Here is a 19,315-nt window from a genome sequence, read left to right as displayed (position 1 = left end):
CCAGATGGCTTAGGCTGTATGTGCTTTGCCTCCCTGTCAAAAATAAGACTGAGTATATAATTCTTTAATACTTGGCAGGTTTTTCTCTCTCACTCTGTAGATGTTTTGTTATCACATAGCTTCTGCTGAATGGAAGAGACACAGCCAGCCTGTTGTAACTGTATATGTTTGTTTTTCTCTTTAGAAACCTGTAAGATTTTTTTCTTTATTTTGTCCTTCAGCCATTTTGGCAAATGTGTCTATTCACTAATATTCATTAATATCTAGATTATGAGAATCTTTTCACTAGTGGAGAATTCCTTAACTTCATACTTACTTTCCTCTCTCCCTTTCACATTGCAAAATAATTTTCTTTAATTTTACCTTTTATTATTCTGTTCAACTTGTTTACTTTTTTCTATTATGTTGGGTCTCTAGAATTAGAAGTCTCTCTGATTTCCATTTCAATCATTCATTCTCAAATTTTCTGCTCTAAGAATCATCCTGCATTCTGTAAGATTTTTTTAAGCTATTCCTCAAATTACCCATTTGTTTTCCTACATTTTCTATTTTGCTCTCTTTCTAGTTGTATTTTTAAATCAGGTGTTTGTTTTTGAAAATGTAAGATTTATATTGTTAAAATAATCCATATAAAAGAATATTCTGTGAAAAGTTCCCTTTCATACCAGACCAGTCTTCTTCCCCAAAGATGATTACTATTTTCATTTTCTTGTGTATTTCTAGAAATGTTCTAAGCCTACACATGTATATATATACATATCTTATTCTTTTTTCACTCAATTGGTAATATATATCCATACTTTCCCACACCTTACTATTTTATTTAGCAATACAATTTGGGGCCCATACTATGTAAACATATTTAGATTTAGTTCGTTTTTTGCTATAATTTTATTGTTCTCAGTGGAATGAATATATAAAACATATTTCTTCCTATATCAATAAATATTTTAACTATTTTTAATGTTTTGCTAAGATAAATACCTGCAAACCCATACTTTTTTGTTTGCACGTACACATATATAAGTAGAATCCTAAAAAATGGATTTGCCAGAAAAGTCCATGTATTTAAAATTTCAACATGTATTGCCAATTTTTCCCCAAAGGCAAAACTTCATATATTTTGTATATTGTGTTTATATATATATATGTATATATATATATAAATTTATATGTTTTGTATTTTTTGCAAACTGCTTGATAAATATAATCTCATTAAATTTTTATTTAAGTATGAATGAAATTATGCATTTTCTACATTTGAAGAGTAATGTCTTTTTTGAGAATTATGAAATAATTTGTTTAAAGATTTTATTTATTCATGAGAGACGCAGAGAGAGAGAGAGAGATAGAGGCAGAGAAACAGGCAGAGGGAAAAGCAGGCTCCAAGCAGGGAGCTCGATGCAGGACTCGATCCCGGGTCTCCAGGATCACACCCTGGGCTGAAGGCGGTGCTAAACCGCTGAGCCACCTGGGCTGCCCATCAAATATATTATTAATAAAGTTTTAAAAAGTCACCAACAATAATAAAATGAAAACTAATAAAATATTTAGAACATTTTAACCACTTTTATCTAAAATAAAACTTAACTGAAGCTGTTTGTTCCCCTGTGTTCATGATGTATAAATTAGCTATATATTCTTTATAAATAATAAAGAGATCATGGTAAGTCAGAAAGGTAAGGGAAAAAATAGCTTAGTTGAAATCTACGAAAAAGAAAATCCCTACTCTTTAGTTTTGTATTATATTGATAGAAACTGATAGAAATCAATTTTATCCTAAAAAAGAATCCCAACTTCAAGTTATAAGTAATGAGAAAATGTACAGGAACTCTAAAAAATAAAATACATGAATATCCAAGTCTTTTAATAAAAAGCAATGATAATTCATTAAATGGTAAAAACTTCTGAGAATTACATGAAACTGATTATTTGTGAGTGGCTTATATGAGCTATGTATGTGGGAGGAAAATCGTTTATATTTCATGGATAATTCCTAATTTAAAAACGTATTGACATAAATAAACAGAGCCTTTTATTTTAATACAGATAATTGGACCTTTTAAGACACATCACTAACTCTTCCCCCATGAGAAGCTATAAAGTGGCAAACTTATAGACCAAGTCCAATGTTGAGCAGGTTCTCTATCAGTCTGATTCATGAATTATTCTATTCTCAGAAAGACTGAGGAGAAAATGAGGGAATAGACAAAGCAAAAGAGCCAGATACAATCTTCACATTATTTTATCCATCAGTTTGTCCATCCGTCCATCCATCCATTCATCCACCTACCCACCCACCCATCCATCCATCCATCCATCCATAGTTCTAAGCACACAAGGTAGTACAGGGAAATCAAAATTTTTAACAACTTGGCATATCTGTTCCTGGAGAGTTTATCTAGGAAGGGAAGAAGTCACAGGCATGGTTATGTGATGGAAAAACAGACAACCGGGATCCCTGGGTGGCTCAGCGGTTTGGCATGTGCCTTTGGCCCAGGGTGTGATGCTGGAGTCCCGGGATCGAGTCCTACATCGGGCTCCCTGAATGGAGCCTGCTTCTCCCTCTGCCTGTGTCTCTGTCTCTGTCTCTCTCTCATAAATAAAATATTTTTTTAAAAAAAGTAAAGACAGGGATCCCTGGGTGGTGCAGCAGTTTGGCGCCTGCCTTTGGCCCAGGGCGCAATCCTGGAGACCTGGGATCGAATCCCACGTCGGGCTCCCGGTGCATGGAGCCTGCTTCTCCCTCTGCCTATGTCTCTGCCCCCCCCCCCTCTCTCTCTCTCTCTCTCTCTCTCTCTGTGACTATCATAAATAAAAAAAATTAAAAAGGAAAGACAGACAACCAAGATTAGACCTCATGCCTCACCACTTCTACCAGAATCATCACTGTTACCACCCACTCATTGCTTGTTCTACTTCAGTAGCCTACTCTATACCCTCCTGCTGTCTCCAGACAGCAACCAAAATGTATTTTACAAATGTAAATTAGACCAGAATCCTCCAGTGTTATTGCATAACTCTTGGGAGAAGAGGTCCTTATTATAGGCTACAAGATCCTGTGTGACTTGGCCTTGGCTTTTCTCTGAAATCAGCTCTCACCATTCTCACTCACTCACTCTGCTTTAGCCACACTAGCCTTCTTGCATCTCTTTGAGCTTGTCAGCCACCCTCTTTTGTTTGAAAGCCCCTTCAGTTATGTGAACTGTTCTTCCAAGAGATAGATTCCTGGTTTGATCTCTGACTTCGTTCAGTTCTGCTGTCATGTCACATTACTAGAGATCGTCCCTGAGCACGTAATTGAAAGAGGCACTCAGCTCATGTGCTCCCTTGCCTTGAATTATTTTTTTCCAGAACACTCTACTTTGTATTATATTGGATGTTTTTTTATTGTCTTTCTCTCCTCTCTATATTATAAATTCCAAGATGGCAGAAATACTGTTTTCTTCTTTGCTGTACTCTCAGTATATAGAATAGCACCTGTTTCATAGTAGATAATAGATATATGTTGCATAAATAAATGAAATCCACATTTCAGATCTCAGCTTTCTCATGAAAACACTCTATACTAAATCTCTTGCTGGGGCTCTGATTAAAAATACAATATAAGGGATCCCTGGGTGGCGCAGCGGTTTAGCGCCTGCCTTTGGCCCAGGGCGCGATCCTGGAGACCCAGGATCGAATCCCACATCAGGCTCCCAGTGCATGGAGCCTGCTTCTCCCTCTGCCTATGTCTCTGCCTCTCTCTCTCATTCTGTGTGACTATCATAAATAAATAAATAATTAATTAAAAAAAATAAAAATAAAAAAAATAAAAAAAATACAATATAAATCTGGTTTTGGTTTCTTTTTTATCACTTTGCTCCATGACTTGTCAACTCCAGTAGCTTTTTGAAGTACGAAAAATTTTATTGTTTTGTTCCAGCCTTTTGGTGATCTCTGATTTTGATTACCTTTTCTCATTTCATCCCATTTTTCCCCTTACAACCATTCACCTCTAGATTCCTACCATCAAAAAAAAAAAAAAAAAAAGATTCCTACCATCAGATTATGTAGTCTTGCCTTCATACTGCTTCCTGATTTTCCAAGATCATGAAATTATATGTTCTTCCTTCTGGGTGTTATGGAAGCATAGCTTCACATTCTGAGTTGGATGTAAAACACTTCACAGATGTAGAAATTGATATTACAGATGGGGATGATAGAGGAGGAAATGTTGATGCTGTGGTATTTAAATTCGGCAAAGAAAATTTTAAAGTAAAAAAAGGTAATCAAATTGCACAGCTCATTTGTGAATGAATTTTTTATCCAGAAGTAGAGAAAGTTCAAGTTTGGATGACATTGACAGCGTTTCAGGAAGTTTGGGTTTCACTAGAAAAAACTAGTCTTATTTTAGGTTTGTGGGTTGATCTATGTCTAAATTCTAAGACAATGTGTCAGATAGTGTGTCTATGAAGTATGTCTGATTCTATATCATTCCTGATTTAATGAACCCAGAGAGCCTAGATTCATTCTGGGATTCTGCTGAGAGATTGGTTACATTTACGAATAGAACTGTCAGCTACTCCTCTCAAGGGTAAAACTGCTCCTAGTATTAGTTGTGGTGGCCATGGAGTAAGATAACATTTTACTAGTTTTTGTTGGATTTTCTTTTTCCTAGTGTTTTGCTAAGGCTAAGTTATCAGATACGTGTCATGAAAGAAACTGACATTTTTTCTTACCCTACAAAAATTAATATTTGTATATAGCCTTTGAATCTAAGAAAGTTGATTATAATAATTTACTATTATGCATAATCTTTTCTCTTGTTGGCTTATTTTCATCCCTGGGCTTCCAGGGTCCAAATCACATTGGTCCAAATTACTTTTTGCCAACATATTATATATTTTCTTTCATTTTTATTTTATTATTCCAAACTTCTTAATACCATAGCTTGCTCTGATAGCCAGAATTTTAGATAATTTCTCCCTCCAAAGATGTGCTGATATTACATGGCCTTTATAGAGCTGCATAAACTCTAAAGATAACCATAAATTCATATTAAGCCATGTACTTAGAAATAAAAAAGTATAAGTTATAGTTTTCCATTTTATTTTTATTTTTTTAAGGTATGCTTTTTTTTTTTAGATTTTTATTTATTTACTCATGAGAGACACACACACAGAGAGGCAGAGACACAGGCAGAGGGAGAAGCAGGCTCCATGCAGGAAGCCTGACGTGGGACTCGATCCCGGGTCTCCAGGATCAGGCCCTGGGCTGAAGGCGGCGCTAAACCACTGAGCCACCCAGGCTGCCCATAGTTTTCCATTTTAAATAGATGTTTATATGTCTATTATATATAAAAGTTTGATACATACTTACGTTTAGAATCAAAGGTTCTGAATGATGTAGTTTTAGATTTGTCAGCACACAATATCTCACAAAACATCATGTCATTGGGCCCCTAATAACTGGTTTATTATTTGATATTCCTTCCAGAGTTTCCGTATCATCACCTCTTAAGGTAGAGTGTCAAATATTCAGAGGGATGTTTAGGATAGATCTAGAATACTGTATGCTACCAACTACAGGACAACACAGCATTTATGCAATAAAACCATGTATACATAAAAACCCATGCATAAACACTTTCAGGAAAAGAAAATATTCTTTTCACGTAAATGCTAGTAAATACCACCTAAAGAGAAACAGGCATATACTTTCAATTTGCCAAGATTTTTTTTTTTAAGGAGGCTCCATGCCCAGTGTGGAGCCCAGTGCAGGGCTTAAAGTCATGACCCTGGGATCAACACTTTAGCTGAGATCATGAGGTCAGACACTTAACTGGCTGAGCCACCCAGGCACCCTGCCAAGCTCTTTCTTTGTACACTTTTAGCAAAGCATTTTTAGACTCGTAGTAAGATATTCATATTTATCATTGAAATTCAAATATTAAATATTATACAAAATTATTGTACTGCAGTTTGGAAAACTAATTAAACATTTTCTTTGTAAATGTAATGAGCTAGTGAAATCTTTGTTGCCAAAATTAAAAATGTAGGAGGATTGATGGCTAAATAAATTCTAAGTCATTTACATTCTATGAGATAAATGGAACTTTGTCACCATGGTCTGCCACTAAGCAGAGGATAATTTAATAGAATTAAAGATAATTTGAAGAATATTTTTGAATTTGATATAATCTCTTAACATTGATATTTGGTAGGTGGTAGTTAAGATGGTAATTGTAGTTTATTTGAGATGTCTCCTTATAATATATAATCACACATTATGGGAGGAATATATAAAGAGACAAAAACAAGCATATGGATTTTGGGACAATAACAGCTCACTTTTTATAGAATCATTTAAGTGGTAATAATAACTACTCAAAATATAGCTGAGAGCCCACAAGTATGAAATAAGACTGGCAGAAAAATAAAAAGTGGTATTAATCTATCTGCAAAGGCTTTGTATTTTACTCCTATGATTTTTCCTCTCTCAGAGTCTATTTATCATTTTCTGAACATAACAAGTTTGATTAACTGATTTACTATGTGATGGTGAATCAAGTCACAGTGGGATCTGCAAGAGGTAGTTTTGCTGGCATAGTCCACAAAGCAAGGGGGATGCCTGAATACACATACCTGTGTATACAAAGATATATATATACATACATAAAAGAAACAGGAACTTAGAAAGCAGAGTGGTCTGGACCTTAATTAGCAGGTGCGTCTCAATCTTTGAAAACCTTTCAGTGATGCAAGAGAAAACAATCCCATGTAGGCTAATTCTATAATATACAATTTAACAAAGTATCAATTTGTTCATTTCTTACTTGCATAAATCAAAGTGGGTGTTTCTGATTGGGCAATCCTCTTCTGAGAATTGGCTCAGGGACCCAGGTCTCTATCCACTAGTAGGTCTGTGATTCCCTCGAGTCTTAAAATTCTGACTAAATCTTCTGCATCTGGCTAGCAAACATGAGAATAGAGGGTTATTTCACATTAAGTGTTTCAGAGAGAGACTGAAAATGGCATACATTGCTTTGGTTTGAAATTTAGTTGTAGGGCAGGCCTATTGCAAGAAAAGTTGGAAAATGTGGTCTAGTTGTGTGCCTAGGAGAGAAAGGACATTGGTAACCAGTTAATTCCACCACAAATACTGAGGTTTATGATGATTACAAGTCATTGCTAAAAAAAAAAAGTTTAAATTATAATTAATACTTGCAACTTAAAAAGAGACATCACAGATAGGCCTTATACAGGAGCATACTCTTTCCAATTCTGTTTGTATTTTCCTCAAGATCAAACTATGTCACCAAATAATTCAATAAACTGAAAACCTCTTGTTGTATCAGCTGAAGTGCATAATGCATGTAAAGATAGCAGTTATTCTTATTGAATTGGCAAAATATGAAAACAGATGGTACTGGTCTGTTTCTGTCCACAGACAGCAGTATATATAAGTTGATAGTGCATGAGAAATATATGACTTCAAGGGATGGAAACAAATTCATATGGGTGTGAAAGCAATTCTATAAGGATGGAACTAATAGTAATCTTCTAAGTTTATTTTCTGCAAAAGAGGCTGATAAAATCCTAATATGCAATCTATCCTATCAGATATATTCTTAGGAACTAGAACGGATGGTCTCTGAACTAGAGCAATACCAGATTTCATTTTACAAAAGGGTAATTGGTATTCTTTCTGTCTCCTTTCCCAGACTGATCCAAAATGGAGAGACTTGGAAAGTGGGGAAGAAGGGAGAGTAGCATGGGCACTGTGTAGCTACAGAAAATTAGACATATAGAAGTGATTCTTCCCTGGAACTGTGGGAACAACAGGAATGAGGGGAACATAGAAATGCAGGGAGCTTGCAGAGTCCAGGAAAATGAGTTTGGCATGATCTGTGTGTTCTGAGCAGAACATCCAAATAGGGAGGGAAGAAAGACTTTTTGTAATCATGGAGAGGGAAGTGTACATGGATTATGCAAATAAGCTGAAGGTTTTACCTGAAGAACTGACTGGGACACTGCTCACAGCTGGCTTTTGCCTGCTTTGCAAAGTATAGAGATGACTTCATCATAAGGAGCAAAGATGGGTAAATGTTTTATTTTTATGGTATGACATAAATTCAAGGTCACTCTAACTCACAACTAAAACATGTAAAAACGTAAGTAGAGAGAAGGAAAAAACAAAACCAAAGTCTTATTTGGAGACACACAATTTCATAAAAGAGACACACATATATTACATAGTATTTCTTTAAAGTAAAAATAAAAAACCTTCTTTTATATGATATGTGTCTTTTGACTCAAATTCCTCTTTGGGCACTGAGCCACTACTCACAAATCATTTCTCTGTTGCTCACCTAAGGCACAAAGTTGGGGCTACATTCATCTCCTCCAGGAAATACCATCCTCCTGTGCATATCAAATCGTGATATTGGCCGTGTTGTATTAACTGTACTATCATATGTCACCCTTCCTATGCTCTGTGTACTTCATCTTTATATCCACAGTGACTCCCACATGACCTAGCACAAGATAAATGTTCAGTGAACATTTTTGGTATGAGCTGGAAACTGGGTTATCCTTAATGTGCAAACACTCTTGGAAGAGGTAACATATCACCTCAGACTCACCCCCAACATTTGCAAAGTCAAGAGCACAGATGGAGGACCACATACTATAGACCTAAATATTTATAATTTCTAAATCAAGCTAACAAACTGTTACATAAAACGTAGTTCTATCTTTCTACCTTAACAAATAAATGTGCTTTTATATTGATGAGATTTTAAAAATGTGCAATAGTTCTTTTTTAATATGCTGAAAGCTGGCAAAATATCAAAGATAATACAATTTAATTACCAATATGTATATTTAGGTGTTCTGGGTGGCAGTGTTTAGGTTTTCAAAGTAAAGATATGCATGTCATAAATTATTATATTTTTCTTTCTGAAAATGCATATTTTTCTTTATTTCAGTGTGGTTACAAACTATGCAGTTATAATAAAATATTTTAAATGTTTTGCACTCTATTTACAATCATGCCATATAATACAACCTTCCCCAAGTTACATGATGTCTGTTAACTTTTTTTTCCTGGTTTAAAAATTTTAAGTGTACCTTGTCATTGAACTTTTTTCTATTGCTTTTAAGCATTTTTTTTCTCTTCTGAGGTCCACTTATAGTTTACATACCTCCTTAATCCTTAAAAGATTGAAAAGTAAAATGTTATTCAAAATTGACATGATTTGAATAAAGATGTAACTTAAACTATAAATACAAAAAATTAAATTGATTTCTGTGTCTTTTTTATATAGTTCACTTATAGTTTACAGAAAGTTATTTTCTTCTAAGATATTTAAAAATATTTGTTAAAATGAGGACAAAATTCAATTAGCCTCTCAGATTTTTATATAAATCATTTAAATAAAGCTACAATTTAATGAGTTAGAATTCATAAATCTAAATTTCAAAAATAAAACTATTGATAATCCTAGAATTCAGTAGGTATCTAGTTGGCAAGGAATATTAGGCTTCATGTATATTACATCTAGAACTATACATATATAAACTTTGAGAGTAATATGAATCACTTAGTATTCAAAATATTCCCCAACCAGCAAGTGCACCTGCCTTGCATGCTGCATTGATTCATGAGTGCCTTCCAAAGCATAAATTGAAACCAAATAAGATGGGTGCTTATTAAAACTTGAAAATAATACTTTTATGCAATAAATTATTGCATTTATGCCATATAGAGAAAGAACCTGGTGAGTTAGTTTGCCCTTTCTCTTAGTTAAATGCTTCCATAGCTCAGATTTCTTCCCATACTCCAAAGAAGTATCTATTTCTGTTGTTAGCAACAGTAGTCTGCAAACCTAAGTAGCATTTAGACACAGTCACCTTTTGTTTTTAGGATACAGAATGAAAGATGGTCCAGAATGTTTCTGTGGGGCTTACAGGGTGTTAATCATAAGAACAGGTGGCGTTAGTCACAAGAGCAGATGTTTAGGGTTCTGATTTACTCTGCCAGCACCAAGTGTGAGATCCCAAGTGACAGAGGAATCCACAATCTATTTAATTTTTGAGTTTGAATTTGTGATGAGTCGAGCCCTCTTAGTGTATAGGTCCTAGGGCAAGGGTCTTTTCCTTCTGGGTTTCAGGGTAGTATTGAATTACATTCCATATTTATCAAATAAATGTCTCCTCTTAAGGTGTGGAGGGATACGAGACATCTAAGGAGAGGGGTAGGGGAGAACTAACATTAAAAGAGAGGATGAAAGGAATGAATTTGGAGGGAGTTCAAGCAAAACATCACCTAGTTCATAATTTTGTTTGGGAGTTTGGTCTAGAAGTACTAGTTTATTCTTGTTTCTGTGTATATAAGTGTCTTTCTCTCTCTGCTCTACAAATTGTGTTGAATTAATCATTGTTTAGATACTTTGAAAATGTTTGATTTGGGGTTGCGTTCCCTCTTGTGTTTATCATTGGGATTTAAGTCCCTGTATAGTCAGGTTTTGGAAAGCAAAGATGCCCTCAATTTGTTTTTAACAATTTAATTGCTTCAGTGAGTATTTTCAGCCTGGAATATAAAATAGAGGATGTTTCTACTATAAATCAAAGCCCTTGGCTTTGATCTTTAAAAAATATCCACAGGCCTCAACCAGAACTTCTTAGAGGACACTTCAACCTAAATATAGTCTGGGATATTTGCGGTTTGGTTCTGTCTGTGCTTAAGGCATAGAATTGGCAAATATGTTAATATTGGGGACAGTGGAGGAGCAGAGATAAATATGTCCAGTAATATTATTACTTGCCTCTGTTCCCAGTTACTATATATCCAGATTAAAAGGGGGAAAAAAGAAACAATTTTAAGCCACACTTTCTAAGAGAGAGGAAAAAATGTCACATATTAGGAAATCCTACTAAAGAAATGTCTCAAAAGCCATAGGGTGCAAAATAATTTTAGCTGTACTTAAAAGGGGAAGAAGAAATCACCTGGCTTAGAATTCAGATATATCTCCTTTCCTTTTTCAACTCTTAACTCTTTAAGTGTCAAATATCCAGGCCAGAAATATGACCTACTAATTCATATTTCTGATATTTATCAAGGATTATTTCCTCTAGTTTGATTCATGTTTTATCCATTCTTATAGGTGTAATTCTTTCTTGAACTTCGTTAGCAATAGGCTAAAAGTAGCCAAAATATAAAGGCTTGAAAATAAGTAGAAAATTTTTGGCATATTATCACTCTTTACATGAGAATTCTCACCCTTTTCAGTAAGGCACATTAGAACGTTCAAGTTACTGCCCATTACTGCTTGATCTGTTCTACACAGGACCTATGATACTTTCTGGATTGGATTTTGTAAAATTTCAGGTCTGCCTTTAACAATTCACTTTGCTTTTACCTGGAATACACCATTCTCTTCCTTTTTTAAAATACAACTGATAAAAGTAGATTGGGATACAGCAGCATTGTTGGCAAACCAAACTTTATTAAATGTTTGATTTTATCTGTTATAGAACATGAGAAGCAGCGGTTATGCAAGAGTACCGATTATATGAATTTGCATTTCAAAGTGAAATGGTTTTATAATGAATATGTGCGAGAACTTCCTGCCTTCAAGGATGCTGTTCCTGAATACTCCTTGTAAGTAGTGATTTTCACCCCCAAGTTTTCAGTTCAGAGTTCTGTAAAAATTATACCTGAATTATGCAGCCTTAAAATCTCTTCTCCTAGTCTTTGCTTGAATGCAGACATTTCTATTATAAAATTAATATTATAATACTTGCATTTCCTTGGGACTATATTTAATTGAACTGTGTTACATTTTCAACTCTTCTTACTTAGATATTCAACTCAAAGAATAAAGAATACAAAACAGGATATGGCTCACATAATGAATTTATCTTCTGTGAAAATGCTCGAACTCAGATTTTCTTGAGAAAATGAGAATATTTATATACTGAGCTTTATAATCAGATTTCCCCTTTAATCCAAACAAAAAATATCTTAGAAATTCATATTTCTAGGGACGCCTGGGTGGCTTAGCGGTTAAACGTCTGTCAGGGCATGATCCTGGAGTCCCAGGATTGAGTCCCACTTCAGGCTCCCTGCATGGAGCCTGCTTCTCCCTCTGCCTGTGTCTCTGCCTCCCTCTCTCTGCATCTCTAATGAATAAATAAATAAAATATTAAAAAAAAGAAATTCATATTTCTAAAATAGAAGTCATCATTAAACAGGTAACATTTTCATAAACATGTCTGTGTCAAATACATTTCTAAGCACGTAGACCTGTAATACTCTGCATCTGACATTTATTAGAATTCTATTTAATTCTGTTGAGGAGGGTCTTCCGTATGCCAGGCATTGTTACAAATGCTATAGGACAGTAGTGAATAAGATAAAGACCTCACCCTTAAAGAAGCTTATACTTGATGAGATACTGATAAGTACAAAAATCATGGTAAAGCAAGGCAAAATTAAATAAGTCCCAATCCAGGAAGCACAAGCAAAGTGCAGTGGGTTTTCATAGAAGAGAGATATTCATTACCCCTATTTGGGGACTCTGCATAATCTTATGGATGGAGTAGCACTGATGTAGACTTTGAAAATTTGGTCAGTTTATGGCAAGAAAAGCATTTAGATTGAAAGGAAAGTTATGGGCATTATTACGGAAGTAGGAGTATATGGACTATGGTCCATGGGAAATGTCATTATAGTGGGGTATAGGGTATGTTTACAAAATGAGCAGGTAGGAAAAGTAGTTTTGAACTAGATTATTATAAATAAATGGTATGAGGCTTGCCCGAACTTCATGAGGCGTTGTAGGCATTGGAAGAGGCGGAGAATGGGCAACAGGAAAGAGATGTAGAAGACAGTATTATAATGGTGACATTAGAACTTCCCTTTAATATGGCTCTTCTTGTAGAAGTTTACAAGATGCAGTGGAATACTGCAACCAGTTGAAAGTCTCTACATGTCAGAGAGTGATGGTAGTCAGAATTTAAGGCTGAGTATATGTGGGAGAGAAATTTCAAAGATAAAATTCACATAATTTGTTAACTGATACATATAGGATAAAATAAAGAGGAAAGAATTAATGATGAGGCATATGTGCCTGAGATGCTGGTAATATTGACTTGGAATAGGGAAGGAAAAAAAAAGATGCTATTAGCTAGACTTCTGCTTTGACTCTAGACTAACTACACTAACTAAAATCAGACTGACATGCCCACCAAACACCAATAGGAAACCTGAATAAAATTAAACAACATCAGAGAGCAATAAAGGCAAGCAAGAATTGATGAACTATGGTCCCTGAGAAAAGAGAACTGCATTGAGGCGAATCCTGTACTTGCTGTAATTTTTTTTCTTCATCCTCCCTGCTCCCATTCATTTGTTAATTTGCAATGCAGGTCATTGTGACCAGAGAACAGTAGCTTAGTTTATAGCAATCTCCATGGAGTAGAGAAATAAACGTTGCTATTTCAGTACTATAAAGGCTGCTTGGACTTGTATTACCAAAGTCCTAGAGAAATGGGAACCACAGAAAAGTAAGCACAGCACCTTGCTTTCAGTTTTCTCCCTGAGGTATGTTCTGATTCCTCATCTGCCCATTTATGGAGACTGAGGAAGAAGCAGGCAAGTATAGAAAGCAGGTACTAAGAGATCAAAACTTAAGTAAACATTTCAGCAGACTTCCAATGCTCAGGAGACAAGAATTTTGAGGTGAAGTCTTCCTAAGGAACAAGATGTCCCAGACTTTCAGGTGAGATCCTTTAGGGCTCTGCCCTAGAAATAAGAGCTAGAAATAGCCCAGACTAAAACTTAGCCTTGTTTACATTATGATTATCACCCTGTAAATAAAGGAAAAATGTGGATTTTCTCTAGAGAAAATGACTAAATGTTTCATATTTTTTCATAGGACATGTATGATATTCAACAAAAAAATTAAAGACTGCCAGGCAACAGGACCAAATGACTAAAATCCAAGAGAAAAATAGATATTAGACTTATTAGACATAGACTTTGATCTAAACTTTAAAATGTAAGAGAATTTCCACAGAAAAATAGGATGTATAAGGAAAAATAAAACTATAGAACTGAAAAAGGATATAATTAGGAATATAATAAATCACCTTAATGACAGATTATACATAGCAGAAGAGGGGGAGAAAGAAATGGAAGCAAATTTAGAGAATATATCCACATAAAAACAGAGGGAGAAACTAAAAAAAATGCAAAATATAGAAGAGAGAATCAAACAAGGGAAATATGGAACAAATTGTAAAGGTCTAGCATGCAAAGAATTAAGTCCCAGAAAAGGTGAAGAGAGAAGGAATAATACCAGAGCAATGTTTGATGAGATACTACATGTGGATTTTGTAAAATTGTTGGAAAACATGAAGCCCACAGATCAAGAATTTCTATAAATCCTGCAGGCTATTTAAATGTGAGGAAAACTGTCTGTCATTACATCATAAAAGATTGCTTAAAACCAGAAAAGAATATAAAAAATCTTTCCATTTATTGGAGTCAAGGAAGGTAAGACACTTTACTCTCCAAGGAGCTGCAATAATCCTCTTGGATGATTGTTCAATTGGAGTGACTGACACCAGATACACCGCCATGACATCTTTTAAGTGCTGAAAGAAAACACCTAACAACTTAGAATTCTAGAAGCATCAAAAACATCCTTTTAAAACAAGGTGAAATAAGTATATTTATATAACTGATAAGCTGAAAAAAAATTTCCAGCAGACCTTCACCAAAAATATATAAGCCATGCTGCAGCTAGAAGGAAAATGACTGAAGATAAAAATTCAGAAATGTAGTAAATAATACAATGCATTAGAAAAAGCAGACAAAGATGGATAATTAAAAATGCATTAACTATTTAGAATAAAAATCTGTAGAAGAAAGTAATACATAGAATTAAAATACAAGACAACAGTAGCATAAAAACATATCAATAGCTCTATAATTCTACTTGGAGATTATACTTTTTTTTCAGCAACTGAAGAATCAGACAAAATCAATAAAAATACAGAAGTTTCAACAACATGAATAACACACTTAAAGATATTTATCTATCTGTATCTGGTCACCCAGAGGTTCCATAATTTTTCGTGGGAATTGTTTATACACACACACATACCTGTCTACAATTTATGACCAACGATGATAAAACACACATTTTTATCATGTACACATTGTACATATACCAAAATAGATTACTCACTGAACCATAAAACAGGTCTAATGGATTTTAAAAGATTGAAATATATACTATATATTCTTAGACCACTGTGGAATTAAGCTAGAAACCAACTCCAGAAGATAAGTAGAAAATGACCAGATGGGCAAATTAAACAGAATGTTCTAATTCCTAAGTAAAAAAGAAATCAGTGTAAATTACAAAATATTTTGAACTAAGTGATAATATAGCATATTGAAACTTGTGGATTACAGCTAAATTACCTTTTACATGTAGCTGTATAGTTCTCCCAACACCATTTATTTGAGAGGCTGTCTTTTCTCCATTGTATACCTTTGCCTCCTTTGTCATGGATCAAGTGAATGTATAAACATGGGTTTATTTCTAGACTCTCCATTCTGTTCTGTTGATCTGTGTGTTTTGTGTGTGTTTGTGTGTGTGCATGCCAAAACCACATTGTTTTGATTTCTATAGCTTTGTAGGATAGTTATAAATTGAAAAGAGTGATACCTAAAGCTTTGTTCTTATTTCTTCAGATGCTTCAGCTATTTGGGCACTTCTGTGATTCCATAGAATTTTCAGGATTATTTGCTCTAGTCTTTAAAAAATACCATTGGAATTTTGATAGATATTTCACTGAATCTGTAGATTGCTTTGGGTAATATAGACATTTTAACCACCTCAATCTTCAAATCCACAAACATGGTATATATTTCCACTTATTTGTATCACCTTCAGTTTCTTTGATCATTGTATTATTTTCAGAGTACAGTTCTTCTGCCTTCTTGGCTAAAATTATTCCTAGGTATTTTTTGATGCAATTGCAATAAAAAAAACTTCATTATGTCATAGAAGATTGCTTAAAACCAAAAAACAATATTAAAAAATCTTTCCACTTATTGGAGTCAAGGAAGGTAAGACACTTTATTCTCCAAGGAGCTCCAATAATACCCTTGGATGATTGTTCAGTCAGAGTGACGGACACCAGATGCACCACAATAACATCTTTTAAGTGCTGAAAGAAACACCTAACAACTTAGAATTCTATAACCGTAGAATTCTAGTTTCCCCTTAGTTTATTACAGTAGTTCCTCTTTCTGATAGTTCATTTTTAGTGTGTAAAAGGGATACTTGATATGATTTTAGTCTTCTTCAATTTACTGAGACTTGTTCTGTGGCCTAACATGTGATCTACCCTGAAAAATATTTATATGTGCTTTAAAAGAATGTGTATTCTTCTGCTTTTGGATGGAGTGTTGTGTATATTAAGTCCTTTGTTCTATGATGTTGTTCAAGGCCTATGTTTACTGATTTTCTCTCTAGATGATCATTCCATTGATGTAAGTGAAGTGTTAAAGGTCCCTACTATTATTGTATTACCATGAATTTCTCCTTTGTCTATTAAAATTTGCTTTATGTATTTCGGTGCTTCTGTGTTGGGTACATAGATATTTACAAGTATTATATCCCCTTGTTGGATTGAATCCTTTATCATAATGTAATGTCCTTTCTATCTTGTTACAGCCTTTCTTTTAAAGTTGATTTTGTCTAAGTATTGATACTACAGCTTTTTGTTTCTATTTGCAAGGAATAGATTTTTCTTCAGTTTCAGTTTATTTGTATCTCTAGATCTGAAGTGTATCTATCATAGGCAGAATATATATACATATATATACACACACACACACACGCATACATACATACAAGACTTGTTTTTGATTTTGTTTTTTTATCCATTTAACCACCCTCTGCCTTTTGACTGGAGCATTAAGTCCAATTACAGTTAAGGTAACCATTGATAGATATGTACTTCTTGCCATTTTATGGTTGTTTTCTTTTCAACCATTTTATGTTTGTTTTTGTAGTTTTTTTCTGTTTCTTACACAATTCTCTTCTCGGGTGATTTGGTGACATTCCTTAGAGTTATGTTTGTATTTCTTTCTCTTTAATTTAGATATTTGGCCTGTGGTTACCACAAAGTTCATGTACAATATCCTATGTATATAGCAATCTATTTTTTATAGCCATCTATTTTAAGTTGATAGTTGCTTAGGTTCAAGCATGTTCTAAAAGAACTATATTTTTACTCTTCCCTTAATTTTTTGTTTTTTGACATCATACTTTACATGTCATTGTTTTGTGTAACCTTTGACTAATTATTGTAGGTCTAGATGATTTCACTATTGTCTTTTAACCTTCATTCTACCTGTGTAGACGATTGAAGCCACACCTTTTACCACTACTAGTGAGATCTTTTTTCTTTTATTATTTTCTTGTTTGTTACTTATAGCTTTTTTATGTTTAAAGAAGTTCCTTTAATATTTCTTGTAAAGCCAGTTTGTTGTCAGTGAACTCCTTTCACTTTTGCTTGTCTGGGAAATCCTTATGCTTCATTCAGTTCTGAGTGATAATCTTGCCATGTATAGTATTCTTGGTTGTAATTGTTTTTCCCTTCAGCACTAGAATATATTGTGCCACTATTTCTGGCATGTGGGTTTTCTGCTGAAAAATCAGCTGATAGTCTTGTTGGGTTTTACTTGTACCTAAGTAGTTGTTTTCTCTTTTTGCTTTAATAATTGCTATCTTTAACTCTGGACACTTGAAATATAATGTTTGTTGGTGTGGCTCTCTTTGGATTCATCTTTTTTAAAAAAATATTTTATTTATTTATTCATGAGAGACACACAGAGGGAGAGAAGCAGAGACACAGGCAGAGGGAGAAACAGGCTCCATGCAGGGAGCCCAATGCAGGACTTAATCCTGGGACTCCAGGATCATACCCTGGGCCGAAGGCAGGCACTAAACTGCTGAACCACCCAGGGATCTCCTGTACTCATCTTTTTGTAGATTCTGTGTGATTCCTGGACTTGGAGGTCTGTTTCCTTTACCAGGTTAGGGATATTTTTAGCCATTATTTTTTCAAATAGGTTTTCTGACCCTTCTATCTTTTCTCCTTCTGGGACCACTATAATGTGGATGTTAGTATGCTTGAGGTCCTAGGGGGTCCCTTAAAACTATCCTCACTATTTATTTATTTATTTATTTATTTATTTATTTATTTATTTATCGGAGATTGATTGATTTTAGAAAGAGAGAGCACATGCAAGGGTAGAGGGAGAGATAGAACCTCAAGCAGACTCTGTGCTGACTGAGCACAGAATATGATGCAAGGCTTGATCTCACAATCCTGAGATCATGAACTGAGCCAAAACCAATAGTTAGACACTCAACTGACTAAGCAAACCCTGGCACCCCCACTGTCCTCATTTTTTAATTTCTTTCTCTTTTTGATGTTTGGTTTGGATGATTTCCACTACCATGTCTTCCAGATCACTGATCCATTCTCCTACATCATCTAATGTTCTGTTGATTTTCTGTAGTCCTGTTTTTATTTTAAGATTTTATTTATTTATTCATGAGAGACAGAGACAGAGAGAGAGAGTGGCAGAGGCAGAAGCAAAGAGAAGCAGGCTCGCCATTGAGCAGGGAGCCCAACACCGGATATGATCCCAGTACTCTGAGATCATGACTTGAGCCCAAAGCAGATGCTTAGCTGCTTAGTCACCCAGGGACCTACAGTTTTCATTTTAGTTATTGTAGTCTTCAGTTCTGATTGATTCTTTGGAATATTTTCTTCCATTGTTGAAGTTCTCAAAGTATTCATCCATTCTTCACCTGAGTTCAGTAGGCACCTTTATGCCCATTTCTTTGAACTGTTTATCTCGTAAGTCACTTACTTTAATTTCATCTAGTTCTTTTTGGGGGTTTTTGTCTTGTTCTTTATGTGATATTTTTTGACATATTCTTGTCTCCTCCTTTTGTCTCTTTGTGTTTGTTTTTATGTATTAAATAGATCAGCTAATTCTCCTGGTCTTGAAGGAGTTTTATGCAGAAAGTATGCTGTGGGGCCTGGCATCATAAACCCCCCTGGTCATCTGCCAGGTGCCCCAAGGGTTTCCTCTGCGTGGGCTGTATGCACCCTCCTGTTGTGGCTAGAGGTTGTTGTAGTTTTTATTGTGTTTTTTGGTACAGGATTGCCTGTGTAGGGGGCTGTCCCTTGGCAAGCTGTCTGCTAGGCCCCACTACAACTGCTATGGG

The 19,315-nt window shown here is 34.7% G+C and overlaps 1 protein-coding gene across 2 annotated transcripts in view; it reads left to right on the top strand.

The window, feature by feature from the left end:
- UNC13C (unc-13 homolog C) overlaps window positions 1-19,315 on the top strand; it is a 546,797-nt gene that overhangs the window by 400,665 nt on the left and 126,817 nt on the right. For both annotated transcript variants that reach the window (XM_055319980.1, XM_055319979.1), the window contains one exon: window positions 11,520-11,646. In XM_055319980.1, the coding sequence (XP_055175955.1) occupies window positions 11,520-11,646 (127 nt within the window). The remainder of the gene's footprint in view (window positions 1-11,519; window positions 11,647-19,315) is intronic.

The sequence above is a fragment of the Nyctereutes procyonoides genome, unplaced genomic scaffold (assembly GCF_905146905.1).
Source record: "Nyctereutes procyonoides isolate TBG_1078 unplaced genomic scaffold, NYPRO_anot_genome, whole genome shotgun sequence".
NCBI classification, from domain to species: domain Eukaryota; kingdom Metazoa; phylum Chordata; class Mammalia; order Carnivora; family Canidae; genus Nyctereutes; species Nyctereutes procyonoides.
The sequence above is the reverse complement of the archived record's forward strand: the minus strand, read 5'-3'. Positions and strand labels throughout refer to the sequence as shown.